Source organism: Dermacentor albipictus, unplaced genomic scaffold (genome assembly GCF_038994185.2).
Source record: "Dermacentor albipictus isolate Rhodes 1998 colony unplaced genomic scaffold, USDA_Dalb.pri_finalv2 scaffold_15, whole genome shotgun sequence".
Classification (NCBI taxonomy): Eukaryota; Metazoa; Arthropoda; class Arachnida; order Ixodida; family Ixodidae; genus Dermacentor; species Dermacentor albipictus.
Window position 1 is genome coordinate 7,727,117 of NW_027225569.1, and position 17,586 is coordinate 7,744,702.

General features: G+C 44.2%; 1 protein-coding gene across 3 annotated transcripts in view; it reads right to left on the reverse strand.

Annotated features, from left to right (window-relative positions):
• LOC139051822 (uncharacterized) overlaps window positions 1–17,586 on the reverse strand; it is a 44,616-nt gene that overhangs the window by 25,125 nt on the left and 1,905 nt on the right. Inside the window, exon 2 of one of the 3 annotated variants that reach the window (XR_011509572.1) lies at window positions 9,233–9,318. The exons of 1 other annotated variant lie outside the window; for it this stretch is intronic. Coding sequence is in view for 1 of the 2 variants with exons in the window: in XM_070528836.1 (XP_070384937.1) it covers window positions 9,270–9,283 (14 nt within the window). In the remaining variant the exon portion in view is untranslated. Of the gene's footprint in view, window positions 1–9,232; window positions 9,319–17,586 lie in introns of those variants that run through there. One more of the 3 variants, XM_070528836.1, reaches the window with a different exon arrangement.

Below are 17,586 nucleotides of genomic sequence, written 5' to 3' on the forward strand. Positions count from 1 at the left end.
GTAGGAAGGACTGGACTGATTTTGGAGTGAAACGCTTACGTGCCTCTGGAAATGATAGGTTCAGTTTTACTTTCAGTTCTATGATTTGTTTCTCTTTTTTCCATGTAGGGCATGATCGAGAGTAGGCAGGGTGGTCTCCTTCACAGTTGGCACAGTGGTTTGTTGATGTACAGATGTCCGAAGCGTGTTCAGAAGAACTACACTTGGCACAAGTAGCACGTCCTCTGCAGTGCTGTGACCCATGCCCAAAGCGCTGACACTTGAACCATCGACGTGGATTTTGGATATACGGTCTCACGCGAAGCTTACAGTAACCGGTTTCTATTGTTTCAGGTAGGTTGCAGGTTCCGAAAGTAGTGATTATGTGTTTGGTAGGTATTTGCTTGTCATCTCGCCTCAATGTTATTTTTTGAACGTTGACTACGTTTTGGTCTTGCCATCCTTCAAGCAGTTCGCTTTCGCTCAGTTCGAGGAGGTCATCTTCTGAGACGACCCCGCGCACTGTGTTCATTGATCTGTGTGGGCCCACTGAGACGGGAATTTCCTCAAATGCTACAACTTTCGACAGTTTGTCATACTGCACTTTGTCGCGGAGTTCGAGAAGAAGATCGCCACTTCCCATCTTCGTTACTTTATACCCTGGGCCAATTGCTTCAGTGAGAGATTTCGCTACAACAAAAGGTGAGATCATTCTGACGGTTTTCTTATCGTGCTGACTATGTACAACGTGGTACTTTGGAAAAGATTGTTTTGGCTGCATGAAGAAAGTGAATGTTTCATCGGTGCGCCCCCTCTTCAGGGAGCGATCAGGTAGCGGAGGAAAGTTATTTGCCATATAGAGCTGGGAAATTCGGCGGCGATGGTGGCCACCCACCACCGAGCCCAACAAGGGGACGCTACAAGGTTGGAAGATTACCTGCAGACGCCAGCCATGCATCGCCGCCATAACCTAATATATATATATACCCAAGGCAGAATATATTACACACGGTTAACCCTTGCCGCCAGGAAATACGGAAGTAATAAGAAGTGAAGAGAAGACAGGAAAGATGTAAAAGTGGGAGAGAAAGACGAAGATTGGCGAGGAGGACAGGAAAAGGCGACTGCCGATTTCCTCCAGGTGGGTCAGTCTGGAGGTGCCATCTATGTGAAGCCGAGGCCGAAGAGGTGTGTTGCCTCCGCCGGGAGGCCTTAAAGGTCCAAACACCCGGCATCGGCTCAACCCCCAGGATCCCCTTTTCCGCAGACACGGCTAAGCCGCGCACGGCTACATGCGGGAGGGTCCGACCCTCGTGTGCTCGGGTACGTGGTGTCGCAACACACCAAACGCCTGCTTACGCAGACGCCCCTGCGGGGAGACGCCGGCTTGCGACTTAGATGCATCGCTGTAATACTCTGGGCAGCAATACTTCGACCGAAGTTCAAGGAAGTGCATTCGAATGTGCATCTCAGAAGCATGCTTACTGACTTCAATAAACGACATGTGACATGTCCGGCAGCTGCCACTGCCACGGCGGTGACAGCTTCGCTGGATGCATTAGATGGTGTTCTACAAGTGGGACAGACATTTCTTCACTAAGATTCCTTATACGGAGCGAGAAGGGCTGCCTGACTGTAGTCCGATTATTAAAAAGTGTGGCACAGGAAACATCATTTACAGTTGTGTAACAAGGGTGTTCAGGATTCGAGTTTACTTTGAGAAAATATGTAAAGCTGGAATATGACCTCTGTAGACGAAGTGACCACTCGTTTGATTCTACATAGAGACTTTCTACAGGGCTTGTCCTGAAAGCACCGGTCGTCCCCAAGTCGTCCCCAAGCTTTGTTCTGGTTTTTCCGTGCTTTTTTACATTCTTCGTTCCACCATGGGATACGACGCTTATTCGGCATTCCATTAGTTTCGCGAATGCATTTTCTCGCAGCCTGAATTATAAGGCATGTGATATTCGCCACAGCGTCGTCTATATTGAATGAATCGATTTCATCCCGGATTGTATATGTTAGTTCGCGGAAAAGTTCCCAGTTAGCCGACTCGATCTTCCACCGGGGAGCATGTGGCAAGGATTCATCTTGTTTGGTCAGGTTTAATATAACTGGGAAGTGGTCGCTTCCAAAGGGGTTATTCAAAACGGACCACTCAAGGTACGGCGTTAGAGTACTCGACACTATGCTTAAATCTATCGAGGAGTATGTATTATGTGCCACACTGTGGTACGTCGGCTCCTTTTTATTAAGTATACATGCTCCTGAGGAAAAAACAGTTTTCAATTAGACGACCTCTCGCATCGCAACGAGAGTCTCCCCACAAAGTGTTGTGTGCGTTTAAATCTCCGACAACTATGTATGGCGCGGGAAGTTCATCTATGTAGTTTTGAAATTAGCTTTTCTTAAGTTGATAATTTGGAGGAATGTATACAGAGCTGATAGTGACCAGCTTATCAAAGAACGCCCCTCGGATAGCAACTGCTTCTAGGGGCGTACGAAGTTCTACTTCTCGGCAAGCAACACCTCTGTCTGCAATGATTGCAACACCGCCGGATGAGACGAGGGTGTCATCGCGGTCTTTACGAAATATAGCATATTGTCGAAGGAAATTTGTTTCCGTATGTTTGAGGTGTGTTTCCTGAACACACAGCACTTTTGGAGTATACTTGTATAGGAGTTCTTTGATATCATCAAGATTGTGCAGCAGACCTCTGACATTCCAGTGAATTATTTGCGTATCCATGTTAAATGTGCTTTATGTGCTGTGTGTTTAAGAAAGACGAGTTACCTCACGGAGCCCTTTGAGGGCGCCAAGATGCGGTGCTTTTCTTTTTGGGAGCTATTGCGAGAATCTCGCCGCTCCTTAGGCGCTGGCGGCTCCGTCTGGCTGGTTGTGTCCATCACCTCGGAAGAGGTGCTGGACAAGCGCTCTTGTGAGCGCTGCGTTCGAGAAGAAGGCCTCGTCCCTGTAGACAAGACCTTTGAGGCCACCTGCTCGAAGGTAGATGGCCCCTTCTGCTGGGTTGGCGTAGCAGCGCTAGCTGCAGCCGCCGGGGCGGCGGGAGGCGTCACTGCCGCCTCACTGGGTGTGGGTCGGACAGTCGCCGGAGGCCGTTGTGGCGCTGCCCCCTGACGCGCCACATCGGCAAAGCTGCTCTTGGCCTGGTAGGAAACCCGCCTGCGCGCTTCTTTAAACGAAATATTCTCTTTAACTTTTATCGTCACGATTTCTTTTTCTTTTTTCCATGACGGGCACGACCGTGAGTATGCGGCGTGCTCGCCATCACAGTTGACACAGTGCAGAGCGCTTTCGCAATTTTCAGAAGTATGATCTCCTCCACTACATTTAGCACATGTCTGCCGGCCTCGGCAGTTCTGGGAACTGTGTCCGAAACGCTGGCATTTAAAGCATCGAAGAGGATTTGGGACATAGGGTCCGACACGTAACTTTGCATAGCCTGCCTCGATTGTCTCGGGCAGGATGCTTGAGCCAAAAGTCAGTATAAGATGCTTTGTCTTGATTTCTTTACCTTCACGCCTTAGCATAATTCGCTTGACATTGATAACATTCTGTTCGGTCCAGCCTTCCATCAGTTCGGCTTCTGTCAGCTCCATTAGATCATCATCAGAGACAACACCACAGCTCGTATTCATAGTTCATGCGGGGATATAGTGACTGGAATTTCTCCAAATTTAACTAGATTAGGAAGGCTTTCATGTTGCTTCGCGTCGCGGAGTTCCAGAAGGAGATCTCCACTAGCCATCTTTGATGCCTTGTAACCTGCACCAAGTGCTTCGGTAAGACATTTTGACACAAGGAAAGGTGAAATCATTCTCATCGTCTTTTCAGGTTTGTCGGAATGGATGACGTGGAATCGGGGAAAGCTTTGTAATCTGTTGCCAAAAAACTTGAAAACATCTTCAGTGCGCCCTCGTTTCTGAGGGCGATCAGAAAGCTTAGGGAAAGGAGTTTCCATGAGAATATATAAAAATTCGGCAACAGCGCCGACCACCCACCACGGAGCCCAACGCGGGGACGCGGCAGAGCTTGCATGCAAGTCTGCACGACGCCAGTCGTACGCCGCCACTATAACCAAATATGGTGTACCCAAGGTTGGATAGCCACACAGGGTTAACCCTTGCCGCCAAGATGAAGGAAGTAAATAGAAAAGAGAAGAAGACAGGAAAGGTGGAAAGTAAGGGAAAGACGAAGGTTGCAGGAAGAGAGACAGGAAAAGGCGACTGCCGATTTCCTCCAGGTGGGTCAGTCTGGAGGTGCCGTCTATGTGAAGCCGAGGCCGAAGAGGTGTGTTGCCTCCGCCGGGGGGCCCCAAAGGTCCAAACACCCAGTATCGGCTCAACCCCCAGGATCCCTTTTCCCCAGACACGGCTAAGCCGCGCACGGCTACACGCGGGAGGGTCCAACCCTCGTGTGCTCGGGTACGTGGTGGCGCAACACACCAAACGCCTGCCTGCGCAGACGCCCCTGCGGGGAATACCCAAGGTTTAAAGCAGCACTGGCATGCCTTCTTTTTTCATTCAACGAATATCCTGAACCTCAGAAACGCTGGCAAGCCTTAAGGCATGCTAAGTAAATTACTATAGCAGCTTTTCCATGAATCAGTTTTGATTTCGTTTACAAGGAAGTGTATTCAGCGTCTGTACTGAAAGTAAGAAGACAAGTTGTGGTGTTGCACATACGTGCACTTAATTATAAATCTGGTGGTGGGGGAAGGTGAACATTTAGCTTCACAATGCCACGAGCTTAGTTGACTTAGAACAGGTGATGCGTGTTGATCCTTGAGAGTGTACCCTTATCTCATCACTACATTAAGGCAACAATGGAGCCAACCTTGGAACGACATTCTGCATGATTAAAGCAGCATATGGCAATGAATTTTTTTCCGTTTGGGACGATTGTAATGCAAGTTGCTACATATTTTGACCCCTTAACTTCCTATGGCACTGTACCTTGTCATCTGGTGCTGATGACCAGTTTAACTAATTAGCACTTTCCAGGTTTTGTTTATGCGTATATGTGCAGTGTCCTGCAATTCTGACGCAAATAATACCCAATAACTTTTTCTATTTGTTTTTCTATATGACCAGTAAAAATGAAATAGGTATTCCTCACATTGTATATTTTACTAAATATTTGTGCAAAGTATGCATGCCTAAAAAGAAAATCTGCACTTTTTTTATTTCTCATGGCAGTGAAGGCGCTAATCCTCACCTGCTGTAAGCGCAGGCTCATGGAATACACAACAAAAATGAAAACCACATCTTATTCATGTACCTTCGACGTATAGCGGTGTTTTTCGCAAACAGGACAGCGTAAATACTGCCACAGAGCATGTGTCCTTCTATACGAAGAAGGACCAACTTGAAAGCACCGGACGATGCTTGCACTGGAAATGTTTCAAGGCTCTTGCTCATGCAGCAGTAAGAATTCAGAAAGCTTTACTTATGTAATACAGAATTTTAAAAGCCGATTTCTGCAAGGCAGTAACAATAAAGAACAGTTCATGCATAAGTAATGCTGATCTTAGTAATTTTAACCTTGCAATGTGTGTGAAGATGGAACACAAAATGGAAGTGGCAGCATGAGAGAGGAATTGCCTGTGTACATATAAGTGTTGTTAGATGACAAACTGCCTAGTGATGCGTATAGAATTCTTCGGCGCTTAAAGACCGTGCAAAGAAATAAAAAAAAATGTGTGTTTTGCAAGCCAAAACCCCAATATAATTATGAAGGATGCCGTAGTGGGGCACTCCAGAATAATTTTGACCACCTGGAGTTCGTTAACGTGTACCCAACGCATAGTAGATGGGAGACAAGGAACTCAAGTGCACTGTAGACGGATGGTTCACGTATGTTGGCACATACCTACAAAAATATATCAGCAGCGGCGTAGTGACGACACAAACGAACCTGAAAAGGTTCTGTGATGCGCAGAGTAACCACCGCTGTATCTTATTGGTTATGGCATCGCACTGATCGCGGCTCCCATACCGGCCGCGGCGGCCGAACTTCAGTGGAGGCGAAATGCAAAAAACGCTCGTGTATTTATATTTATGTGAACGTCAGACTAGAACCTGGGACTGCCAAAATAATTGCGGATACCCTCAATGCTGCGTGCCTCGTCATATTGCGATTTTAGCCCGTGCATTTTCCTCCCTTTATATTAGTAGCGCAAACGGGGCACACAGACGATAGGGAAGACGAACACATGGCGATGCATTCCTTGTTTTCCGTGCACTTCACATAATGCAACACTAATTAGCCCATCAGTCTGCTTTAAGAAACAGCGACACACAGACCATCGCTGATACGAAACCAACATGCCAACTATCCACCTCAGTGTCCCGAGAAGGTCGCCAAAGTAAAACGGCCTGCTGTAATAAACTGACCAGTTCACTAGCTGAAACCTCGCCGGACCTTGGCTCGCAGTCGTCGTCATCGTCGGTCGAGGTGTAGCTGCCGTCTGAACTTTGATTTCTTGAGTTATCCGAGTCGGAGTGCAGGGTACATATCTCATTGTCGTCTCCGCTGGGAAGCTCAGCCATCGTTGTGTCGGTATCGCTTCCGGAATCCGAATTAAGTACGTTGCTGCCACTGTCGCATGAACTAGGAACAGCCAAAGAATTACTTTTTGCTGCCGCGATCTTTTGTCGATGTAGTGTCCGAAGCGGAACATCGCAGGTGGCATCGTACAGGTACTGCTTGTACCTTTTCCTTTTTGGCATCTTTCAGCATAAATAGAACACAGCAGCGATTGATTAACTTAGATTGCTTAGAAAGAGCGGTAATCGTTGACCAAATCACCAAAATCGCCGTGTCCGACAAGGAACACTACGCAAGTAACTCCATGCTTGGCTTGGTCGTAATTGGCTGCGACACAGTTTCGTTCTAGTCATTTTAGGGCGAAAAAAAAATTAGGAACATAGTTTCAAAACTGCACGGCACTAGATTAGCTCACTTCCTCATGAATGTGCCTCCCACTTTTTGCTTATTTGTGGGTGATCTTATTTGGCAGAAAAGAAATAAAACCAAGGTGGAAAAGCAGCGGCTGTAATTTTGAGATATCTCTCTCCCTGTCTCCCTCCCTCACTCCGTTCTTTGGGAAGCCTACTTTGAGGCTTATAGGGGCACTGTGTATAGGGGTTTATTCAAATAAAATCGGAGATACACTCCTCATGCACAAAGCGCAGTAATGAGGTGGTGAACTTGACAACGTCGGAATCTTTTTTTTAACAGCCGTTGTTCTTTTCTTGTGATTGCTGCACGTCCATTGTTAGTCTTCAGGAAATGCCCATATGCTAATAAGTGTTGATTGTTAACTATATAGGTCTTATTAGTGCTTGTCTTTTATTGTTCTTTCGCCGTAACTGCACGACAATGATTCGTACCAAAGTAACTTAAATTTATTGTACCCACTCCTGCCTTGGCGGCCAGAAGGTTACTGGAAGCATCGAATGAATGAATATAAATAAATCTGACTGGGCACTTGATCACGAACAACGCGCATGCCAAACTGTGAGCACATAGCCTGCTGGAGGTTGAGCCGCTAGGTAGACCTAAGTTGTTTTGAGGCAAGCACTACCTAGATCGAATGGGGACTGTTACCTTCGTCATTCTAACAGTCGGGCAGAAAGTGGAGTGTTCAAAACATGAGTTTGGGGGGGAAGGCAATATTTTTGTCCGCCACAAAGCAGGCTGGTCTTGTTCTCTAAAGAAATGAAATTGTTTAATCGATTCAGACATTTCTGCAAATGAATTAACTGCTTAATTAGAGCATGTATTTGAATTTGCGAACTGAACCTTGTGGAGCTCACAAGTGAAATTCACTTGGAACGAAAATCTGAGAATGACGTCAATTTTTACACATATTCGTTCATAAAGTGTGCAGCGACGTGTTACTTTGGCTGGCTCAGCCGCGGGCCTCATTCGCGCCAGGCATGGTTTCGCTCACTGATGGGCCCATGGTCAGGTCTTCATTGAGCGTTCTGTGCGATGTTATTTAGGTGACGAGTTGGTAAAACTGGTTACTTCAACAAACAAACAAGAAGCGGTTGCAGTTTGAGTCATTTTCTATTTCTACAAAAATAAGCTTTGCCTTACAAAAAGCCGCTTGACACGATCTGGCTACTACTGCTCTCGATATTGCATTATAATATATTTCGATTGCAATATTTTACGGCTTTTTATTGAAGTACATCGGCGATGGCTTTAATGGTCACTGCAGTATACTGCATGGACCCTCACCTAAACTTCACTCACAATGCTCTAATTATTGGGCCTTATCTATCCATAAAAAGAGCACTTCATCGTGGGATTCGTAGGGACGGCGTGGCGGCTCGAGCATCATATAATTTCTCACTATGCATGTGTATATATATATATATATATATATATATATATATATATATATATATATATATATATATATATATTAGTGCGTGTGTCTCAAAAGTAATGACGATGTTTTAACTTGAGCTGGCAAGCTTAACTGTACCGATCAATACACTGCACTATAAAGCAAAGTAATCTAACAGTGAACATCACGCGAATCTAATCCTTATGACCACTTTAGGAAGCACCGTACATTTCTGCTAATAGCGATCGTCTTATGCACATATTTGTAGAAAATATGTAGGAGAACTAAGAATTTACGCGATATTTCGCTAGCGCTGCACAAACCAGGTTGCGAGGTCTGCATGTACATGCTGGATAAACGTACAAAGCTTACAGTACCACCTCCAACTCCTCTCAAAATAAAGAAAACTGCACATGTGACACTGCTATTAAGGTCAACCTCAAGTCACTGCCTCTATATCGAAAATTTCTGAACTCAGTGGTACGTTCTGTGTGACTGCATAAGGCCTACCGCAGCTTTTTTTTTTGTGCATGTGCGACATACGTTTTGACCATACTTCTTCCCAAGATTGACCATTATGGTAACCGCTGATGATACGTTTTGATGCGTTTATATATATATGTAGAGAGAGAGAGAGAGTGAATTTGCAAAGTGTTGTAGCTATTGCAACAGTGTGCGCATGTATGTGCGGTGCCCATGTGTTTTGATGACTCATTTGTGCATTTCTTATCAATGATTAAGCCTTGATTACTTTTCTTTGTACATCAGCGCTTCAATGTATTGACGAATACCTTACTTTATATCGTATTGCAACTATGAATTCTCAGTGTCTGAGTTTGTCATGTCTAATGGGTATAATAAAACGTTACATGGCTGTTGTAGCTGTATTCCGTGTATAGAACGCACGTGGTCGGACCCATCTGTGAGCGCCGTCTGCTCCTGGCCTTTTAGCATCCTGGAAACAGAAACAGAGGTGCGCGTGTGCGCGCACTGAGTTTGTATTTACTTGTTCTTAAGCCTACTCGATTTTAACAAAATAAATTTCATTAACTTTGATTCACGTAATCATGCTTTTAATCGCTCAATGATATGTTTAAAATATGGCAACCTTGACGTCACTTTTGGCGCCTGTAGTACGTGAAAGCATGGCCTTTGAGATTTGCAGTGTTACTAAAAGTGAACACTGTTGCTTGAAGTGAAAAACTGTTGCTTGAAGTGAAAAATTCAACCGATCCAATCCTATCCAATGCAATTTTGCTATTTATACAAGACGCGCGCGCTAGTTCCGCGCTTGCTATCCTACGCGTGCAGTATATCCAGTCCTGTCATTGGTCCCGCATACTACGGAGTAATGATTATGGACCACGTTTTGGTTAAGTGGGTCGCAGAAAACAAATGGGATGTGTATCCCATTAAAAACGTAGCGGACGCGGCTGTAGGCACAAGTTTATTAGAAGAACCAGCCGCCGCTGTCAAAAGGCTACAAGGGACTGCCGTGGACATTCTGTGGGAGGAAGGGAAGCCAGCGGCACCAGCGATAGTGTTAGCAGTGGGTGAATACGACAGCTTCTTTCTTTTTGTTGTTGGTTCGAAATGGCTGCACCTTGTGCTGTACATATTTCACATGTTAGCAACGCTGTTTACGCATGTTTACTCCACCGGCACACTGGCGCTATCAGTGAGATTACGCGCCGCGCGCTTAATTGAAGGCACCCTGAGTATCGGTTCGTAATGTCGCTGATAACACCAGTGTGCCGGTGGAGTAAAAGTCGCGTATGCTCTCTACGGCCACGCGTATGGTATCTGAGGCCTGTACGTATCACCCATGTTCGAGCCCCCGAGTGCAATACGCGCCTATTGTTGTCACTGGACCCTAGGCGTGGGGGAATGCGGTGTTCCTTGGGGCACGTGTCGATGCTGAACGCAATCGAGCAGGAAGCTCAGAACTGATTAATTGTGCTCTAAAGCTTATTATCGCGTTTTGTCGTCACTCCAACGCATGGCCAATAATATGCCCCTTGTTCTACCTCTGTTAATCGCTTAAGCCTCCATTTTTATGTGAAGTTCTCTTGTTACAATGAAATGTCTGCGTTCCATTGTTACTGAATTGCACGAATTCGTTAAATTCAGAACCAAGACTCCCTCTCAATTTCTATAAACCGGCGCATTTGACTTGTTCTTAGGGAAACAGACTAGCACAAAGGTTTTTCTTAGAATTACGAGCCAATTATCCCATCAACAAGTTTTCATTAACTTGTTCTCCATTTGAGTTATCACTTGTTACCAAGTGCCAACCTTCCTGGCAGCTTGACCTGATCAACCTAACTGGAGTACCGAGAGAGTACGTTTTCTATAACTATGATATCGATAATAGAAGGCCATATATTTATGAAACATTGGTCAGCTAAACTACCTATGCTGCAGCTACCCTAATTCAATTTTAAGCAGCAGTAATAGGGGAAGTTTTGTAATTTATACAGCTCCTTGCGACTGCCTTTCTTTTTTAATGCGAAGCAATTTTTTGCCTAGTCGCACCGGAGCAAGGACGTGACAATGTATCCATAAAATGTTGGCTGATCCTGGGGACAGTGCAACTCGAAGAGCCGCAGGACATGGTGCGAACAAGCACCAGACATAGTGCGAATTAAAGCAGCCTGATTGGCTAGTAACGGACGTAGTGCAAACACTGGATATAATGCCAATTAAAGTGGCCGGATTGGCCATTACCGGGTAGAGTTGAGTAGTGCGAATTAAGGCAGGCTACAGTGGCAGGTAATGAACTTGACTGAAGACTTGAGCTCCAACAGCAACACGCTGTCGTCATGCTGTCATTTCATTACCTGTATGACATTGTTATTATTGTTTAGTTGTCATGTCATTGTCATCTTTCTGCCATTTTTCACTCTGTTGCTGCCACTGCATTGTCGCATGCGATGCTCTCCTCGTAATCTTGCCATCGGCAGCATTGTGTAGTTGTCGCATCGTCGTGACATCATCAGTTTGTCATAGCGATTGCACTGTCGTCAACCCATTGTCTTCACATCTTTGTTCCCACACTCTCGTTGTCATACCATGCTTGTCACACCATGGTTATCATAACAGAGGCCCATTCTATTCACCTGCACCACTGTGAACCAGTTCCCAGTGGTTCACGAGAAGTTCAGAAACTGTGCAGGTCGATTTATTCGGTGCAGACACAGTACGATATTTGAAACGAATGTCAAGGTGCAGACGCGGTGCAGGTGCCTTGCTTTTGCCGACTAATGTGCACGGAGTGCGTAAGTTTGAGAATTCCTGAAAACTACTAGTATGATTGGCTTCTGCTATATAAGTACACCTGCGCTTCGATCGACTCTGCAGATGCACGTAAAAAGGGTTTTGACGGCGCTTGCGCATGTGTGCTGTTTTGTCTGGTGCACTGCTATTTTGCGCCTGCACGTTTGCACCAAGTTTGCAATAACAGCAGAGAGGATGCAGCGAAATTGTGGAACAGCCTGCACCTTTCCTGCACCTTATGAAACAAGCGGCATGGCTCAGAGTGTCATTGCAGCACCGCTGAAACAAATGGCAGTGTGCAGCTCGTGAACTGCTTCAGGTGGTGAAGCGAATTCAACGTACCTCAGCGTTGTCATTTCAGCGTCATCATGTTGTCATCACACTATTTCCATCATCATATTGTCCTGACTCTCTTCATACATTTGCACGGTCTGTAGCTTTTAGAAATGCTTCATATGACATAATCAATAAAGGTGGCTTCTGCATTAATCTTTTTGACAACAGTGTTGTGTATCCGGAATAGCTACAGTGTGCCTCTGTTTTGTTGTTCTAGTGCACTAAAAAGCTGAATGTAACTCAAAAGCTGCATGTAGTTCTCAACACCTGTCTCTCGTCCTTAGTGCATTCTGTGTATTTGCAGTAAAGCAGTAGGCAGACTGGAATGTTCATTAAGCACATAGCCAAGTTTGTTTGTACTGTGCCTAAAGTACATTTAGCCTTCAGCATATGCAGGGTGTTTCAACAAACACTTTCAAAAATCTTTAAAAGTGGCAGGTATCACTATTCTAGTTCGTGAGCTGGTCTACTCGAAGTGGCAGACAATACTTGCATAAAAATGGAGATGCACTATCGTCTAATTAGTAAAAATCCACTAAGTTTTGGACTACTTACATTATGGCCCATATTGGAATTTAGAAATTATAGCCGTCGAGTTTGCAACGCGGATCCACTTGGAACGAATTTTCAAGATGATACCAGTTCCGAGATATAAATTCCCGAGCTTTGCGGAGAAATGCATTGGCATTCCAGCTAAATTTTCAACAAAACGTAGTTTCATGCACTGAAGCACAACTGGAATACCAATGCATTTCTCTGCAAAGTTTGGCAATTTATATCTCGAAACTGGTGTCACCCTGAGAATTCGTTCCAAGTGGATCCATCTTGACAAGTCCACTGCTAGAATTTGTAAATTGCAATATGGGTCATAATTGGCCAATGTTACTTTGTGAATACTTGTAAATTAATTAATCTTGCATTTTAATTTTTTTGCAAGTAGTTTCCACCACTTCGAGTACACCGGCTCATAAACTAGAATTGAGCTATCTGCCACAGGCAACCTTTAAAAAATGTTGAAATTGTTTGCTCAAACACCCTGTATAACACAATGCAGTGTGACAGTACGAGGACACAGAAGAATTTTGACAGGCACAGCACCAACATGCTTTAGCCACTTTCAGAATATAGCTAATTATAGTAGGCATGCAAAGAGGCACAGTACACCACTGAGTTTAATCTTTTTGTAGTTCTGTTGCCACACTTTAGGTTTTTTTTTCTTCTTTTCATGTTTCCTTTTGTAAGATGTTACAGTGTGCAACATTTCTTAAGGCTAACTGTGTGACATTGCAGGTACTTGCAGCACGAGCAGAGGAAGACGGAATAGTAAAGAGCAGAGTAAGAGAAAGGAGACCGCTCTCCATCTTGTCCCATTCCATATGCTGTCTCCATAAGCATGTGCTGCACGTTCTTGCCGCATGCAAGATATGTGTGAACAGGTTTTCACTGGGAATGCGGTTTTTGCATACTGGTTGGTTGGAGCGATTTGTCATTATTTCGCACCTCTGGAACAGTTGTACTCTATTTCATATAATAGCAGGCACTGCTGCAAAGGCATTTTCTCACTCGGCATTCGAAGGCGAAATGTTTGCCACATGTATGAAAGGCTTAAGTACGTTTTATCTAATTTATTGCAACATCACATGTTCCGAGTTTTAGGTTACAAAATACGATATATTTACATAGAAGGCAACACCGATACGAGCCATGGAGAAAAGAAAGCATAGGAGAGGTACCGGCTAGCCTGGATCAGTTGAGTGTGTGGCGGAGGACACCTGCGTTTTGCAAAAGAGCACTGGGACTGGTGTGGCAAACATGAACGTTGCCATAGCAACCGCACTCCTGAAGCTGTTGCTGCTGTTCTTGGACTCTTACGAAATAGGTTTTTCAGCCTTTGTCTCTCTTGCAGTACATTCTGTTTGTGAGACAAGCTGACCTTGGAGTGTGTGTAAGCTTGAAAATAATTGATCTGTCAGCCAGCCAGCAACACACACACACTCAAGTAATCACAGTGTAGGTCCGTCATGTTCTTTCACATGCCACAGAAAAACACAGCAGCACGTCTGCTTCACTAAAGATATTACAGAAGTTTCATAGGCTTTGTTCTGACGCACGTCAGCAGCACACACTGTCAGCGGCTCATGGCAATGCAAATTAAAAGCTCACACCTATCTGCTTCGGCAAGCTGATTAGAGGCACAAACGAAGATGGCGCACCAACGTGGCTGCACTTCAGACTTCAAAAATGTGATGTCAGGGCCTCTCCTATTTTGTTTCTTTCCTCCATGATGTGAACCCATCTATTATCATCGAATGTTCAGAATGGCATGTTCCTGCTACCACTGGCCACAGTGCACCACTTGCATTTATGACCAAACTCTTTTTATGCCGCATAGTCGAAGTACAAAGGAGCATGAATAACACATTATTTGATGTAACCTGATGTAGGTTCACTATATGACACAGTTATTCAGTTGAAAGCTTGCAGAATAAAATATAACTGCGCTTTGAAAGTGCAGAGATGACAGTGCTACTAGTGTTGTTTTCGTAGCACAGCCTGCAATGTATGAAATGTGGAATAGTTCCAATGTAGTGTACTGATTGATGTATTAAGGGTTCCTGCTTTTGAACATATTGGATCACAGCTGCTCCCGAAATTATTGCAGGTTTGGCATGCACTTTATGTTAATACATCTCAGTGATGGTGCTCTTGATTAATAGGGTGTTCAAGCAAGTTGATGCTTTTTGCATGCCAAGATTCGCAGCTTTGTGATAGTACCAAAGTTAGTCTGGTAATCATTGATAACGTGGTCAATAAATTAAGTGTACTACATGAAGCGCAAATGTTTGTGGAAGCCTACCTGGCTAGGGTGAAACATTGTAAAGGGTAAAAAATGGACGCTGCACTATCTTCAGTAAGACTAAAACTGAAAAAAAAAACCATATTGGCTTCTCATCATAGCCTTGTTCAATAGACAAAACTTTCTCAAGTGACTGGGGAAGGCGTGTTATTGCTAGAGAACAAGGATCTCACAGCACACATTGAATACAACTGATAGCGAACTCATCTCTGTTTCTGCTTGCTGCCTGCATTACCTGTTCAGGCCTACTTAAGCAAATCATTTCAGGATATTTGTTCCTATAATTATGAAGAAGGCTCCTATGTGAGGGTGAAACCTTCCTTTTCATTAAAATATGGTTCAGCTTTATTGATTGGTGTAGAATCCTCATTACATTGTATTGCAGAATTTGATCAATATTAAGGACATATCTTGTAAACGTTCTGGAACTACCTCCAATTCTCCACATTCTTTCACAAATTCTCAGATTCTTCACGAATCCACTTATGAAGTAGTTTTTTTATGCCTCCATTTGTGACAGTAAAGCGTAGCTCGTTGAAAGAGTAGTTCATGATGTCAACATGTATCTTCCTATGCAGAGCTTTGATCAGTCAGTGCCGATCCTTGTGAGAATTTCCAAACTGTTGTGCGGTCCATTAGGTTCCTGTGAGCTTATTGAAGTACACAAGTGGAATTCCATTCGGCTCACATTAGTCCTTGCCACACACGTTTAAGCATTTGCGCATTGCAACTTCATAGAATGTTGTCGTAGTCAACTGAGCAACTGGTGCTACAGCTGCGAGCCGTGTGAGTGTTGTGATTTACCCAGCAGTGGCAGAGGTGCAAAAATGGTGCTAGATGTAGTGAAAAGTACCTATTAGAGGTTGACAGGCATAAAAACCTAGCGCTGTACTTCTCCTGCTGCTGTCACTTAGTTGCTGTTAGCACAGCACAGTTGCAGAAGTAGTGCTCCTTACATAGTGTACTTATGTTGATGGACACCTTTGCAGGAAAGCTAAGCACCCTCGAGAAAAAACGTGCCATGATGGCAGCCTCTGCTGCGTCAGATGATTCAGCGTTTGGAAGCGATGCAGTGGTAAGTATTACTTTTATTGCTTACACTATATGCAAAACATGAGTCATTTGAAAGGGAGTAAAGCGCTGTTTTGGTTCTGTAATATCCTGTTGGTATGCTTACATTGAAGCTTGCATAGTGCCCAATGAATGAAATGAAATATTACTTCGTGCATACATCTACTGGTTTACAGGCAGAGTCTTACGGGAGCATGAAGAGAAAATTTATTTGAGCATGTTAGCATGTTTCCTGTAAAATACTGAATGAACAGCCACTCTTATCAAAATTTAGGAATTTGAAGGTGAATCTATAAATTGACAGGCACTCAGGCTGGCAGTTTGATGACATGTACTGGTGAAATGATCAATAAAACAACCAGGAAGCGCATCACTACAGATTTCCTTACCGTTAATGACAATGTGCATCTCAGGTGTATGATAAGGTTCTCTGTTTGTTAATGTGTTTAACTTCTGCCAGATTTTACGGCCATCATTTTGGCATCTTAAAAAAGTTCTTTTCAAAATATGAGGTACGAGCCGCACGTAGCTGTTTTGTAAGCCGGTTACGGAAGGACCTAAATGTTTTCAAATGACCAGGATCTTTGGAAATAATAAACTGGTTAAAGAGGCTGTTTTTCTCTTAAATTTTTTGAAATAAGTCATTCGTGACCCACGGTTTGCGAATTCGGGAAGCGCAAGGCTTTCGTGGACGGAACGGAAAATGTTTCTGATAACACGTGTTTATTATCCTCAATGTGCTGACACCGCGTATGAGCTGTTCATTGACACTTTTAGCATAACTCCAGTCAACTTTACACAGTTCTCGGAAACGGTCAGGCTTATCGCTTGTGATGGGTTGAACTATAAGAAGACATTTATTTTTATTTTTTGATTTACGCATCCAGCTGAACAAATTGGCATGTGTTCGCTGATGTGATATGAAAGAACACCAGATTTGATATCAGCCTGACCGCGATTGGTGATGAACAAATCAAGGCATGTTGAAGTATCAGAAACGACTCTAGTAGGAGACCGTATGACATTACGGCAGGCAAAAGAGTGCAACAATAGCTCAAAATCACGCCTCAGGACAGTGTTAACACAAACATCAATAATAAAGTCACCACCAATCATGATATTGTACTGGAAATCGGAAGTGTGTTCAAGAAGCCTTTGAAGGAAGAGCAAAAAACAATCGGAATTTCCATTCGGTGGACGATAAAATACAGAGTAAATTGTACGCGCGTGAAGGATTGACAGCACTTCATAATCATTAGTGACGCAGGAAAATTCCTCAACACACTTCACATCGAGGCTGTTCTGCACTGGCATGTAGACACCACCGCCACGTGAAGCAGTTCTGGATCGAATAACATAATAGTTCGGGAGCTGGCAGGCAAACGAGCTCTGGTGGCACCAAGTTTCTGACAGCATAATAAAATCAAACTCCAGATCCAGGCTGCTAAACATGGCGTCAAGTTCAGCTGTGTTGTTCCTCGCCGACTGGCAGTTTACATGAATACAACGAACTGATCCGTTGTGCCCAGGTCCTATGAACGCCTTTGACTCGGAAGGAAAAACATAAGGTTCACATAAGGATGCCATTATGATATGCAAGAAAGAAAAAAAAAGACCAGCTTATCAAGGTCTGCCGCGCACTTTATTAGGCAAGCATTCTGACCATCATCTTTCCTCACGAGG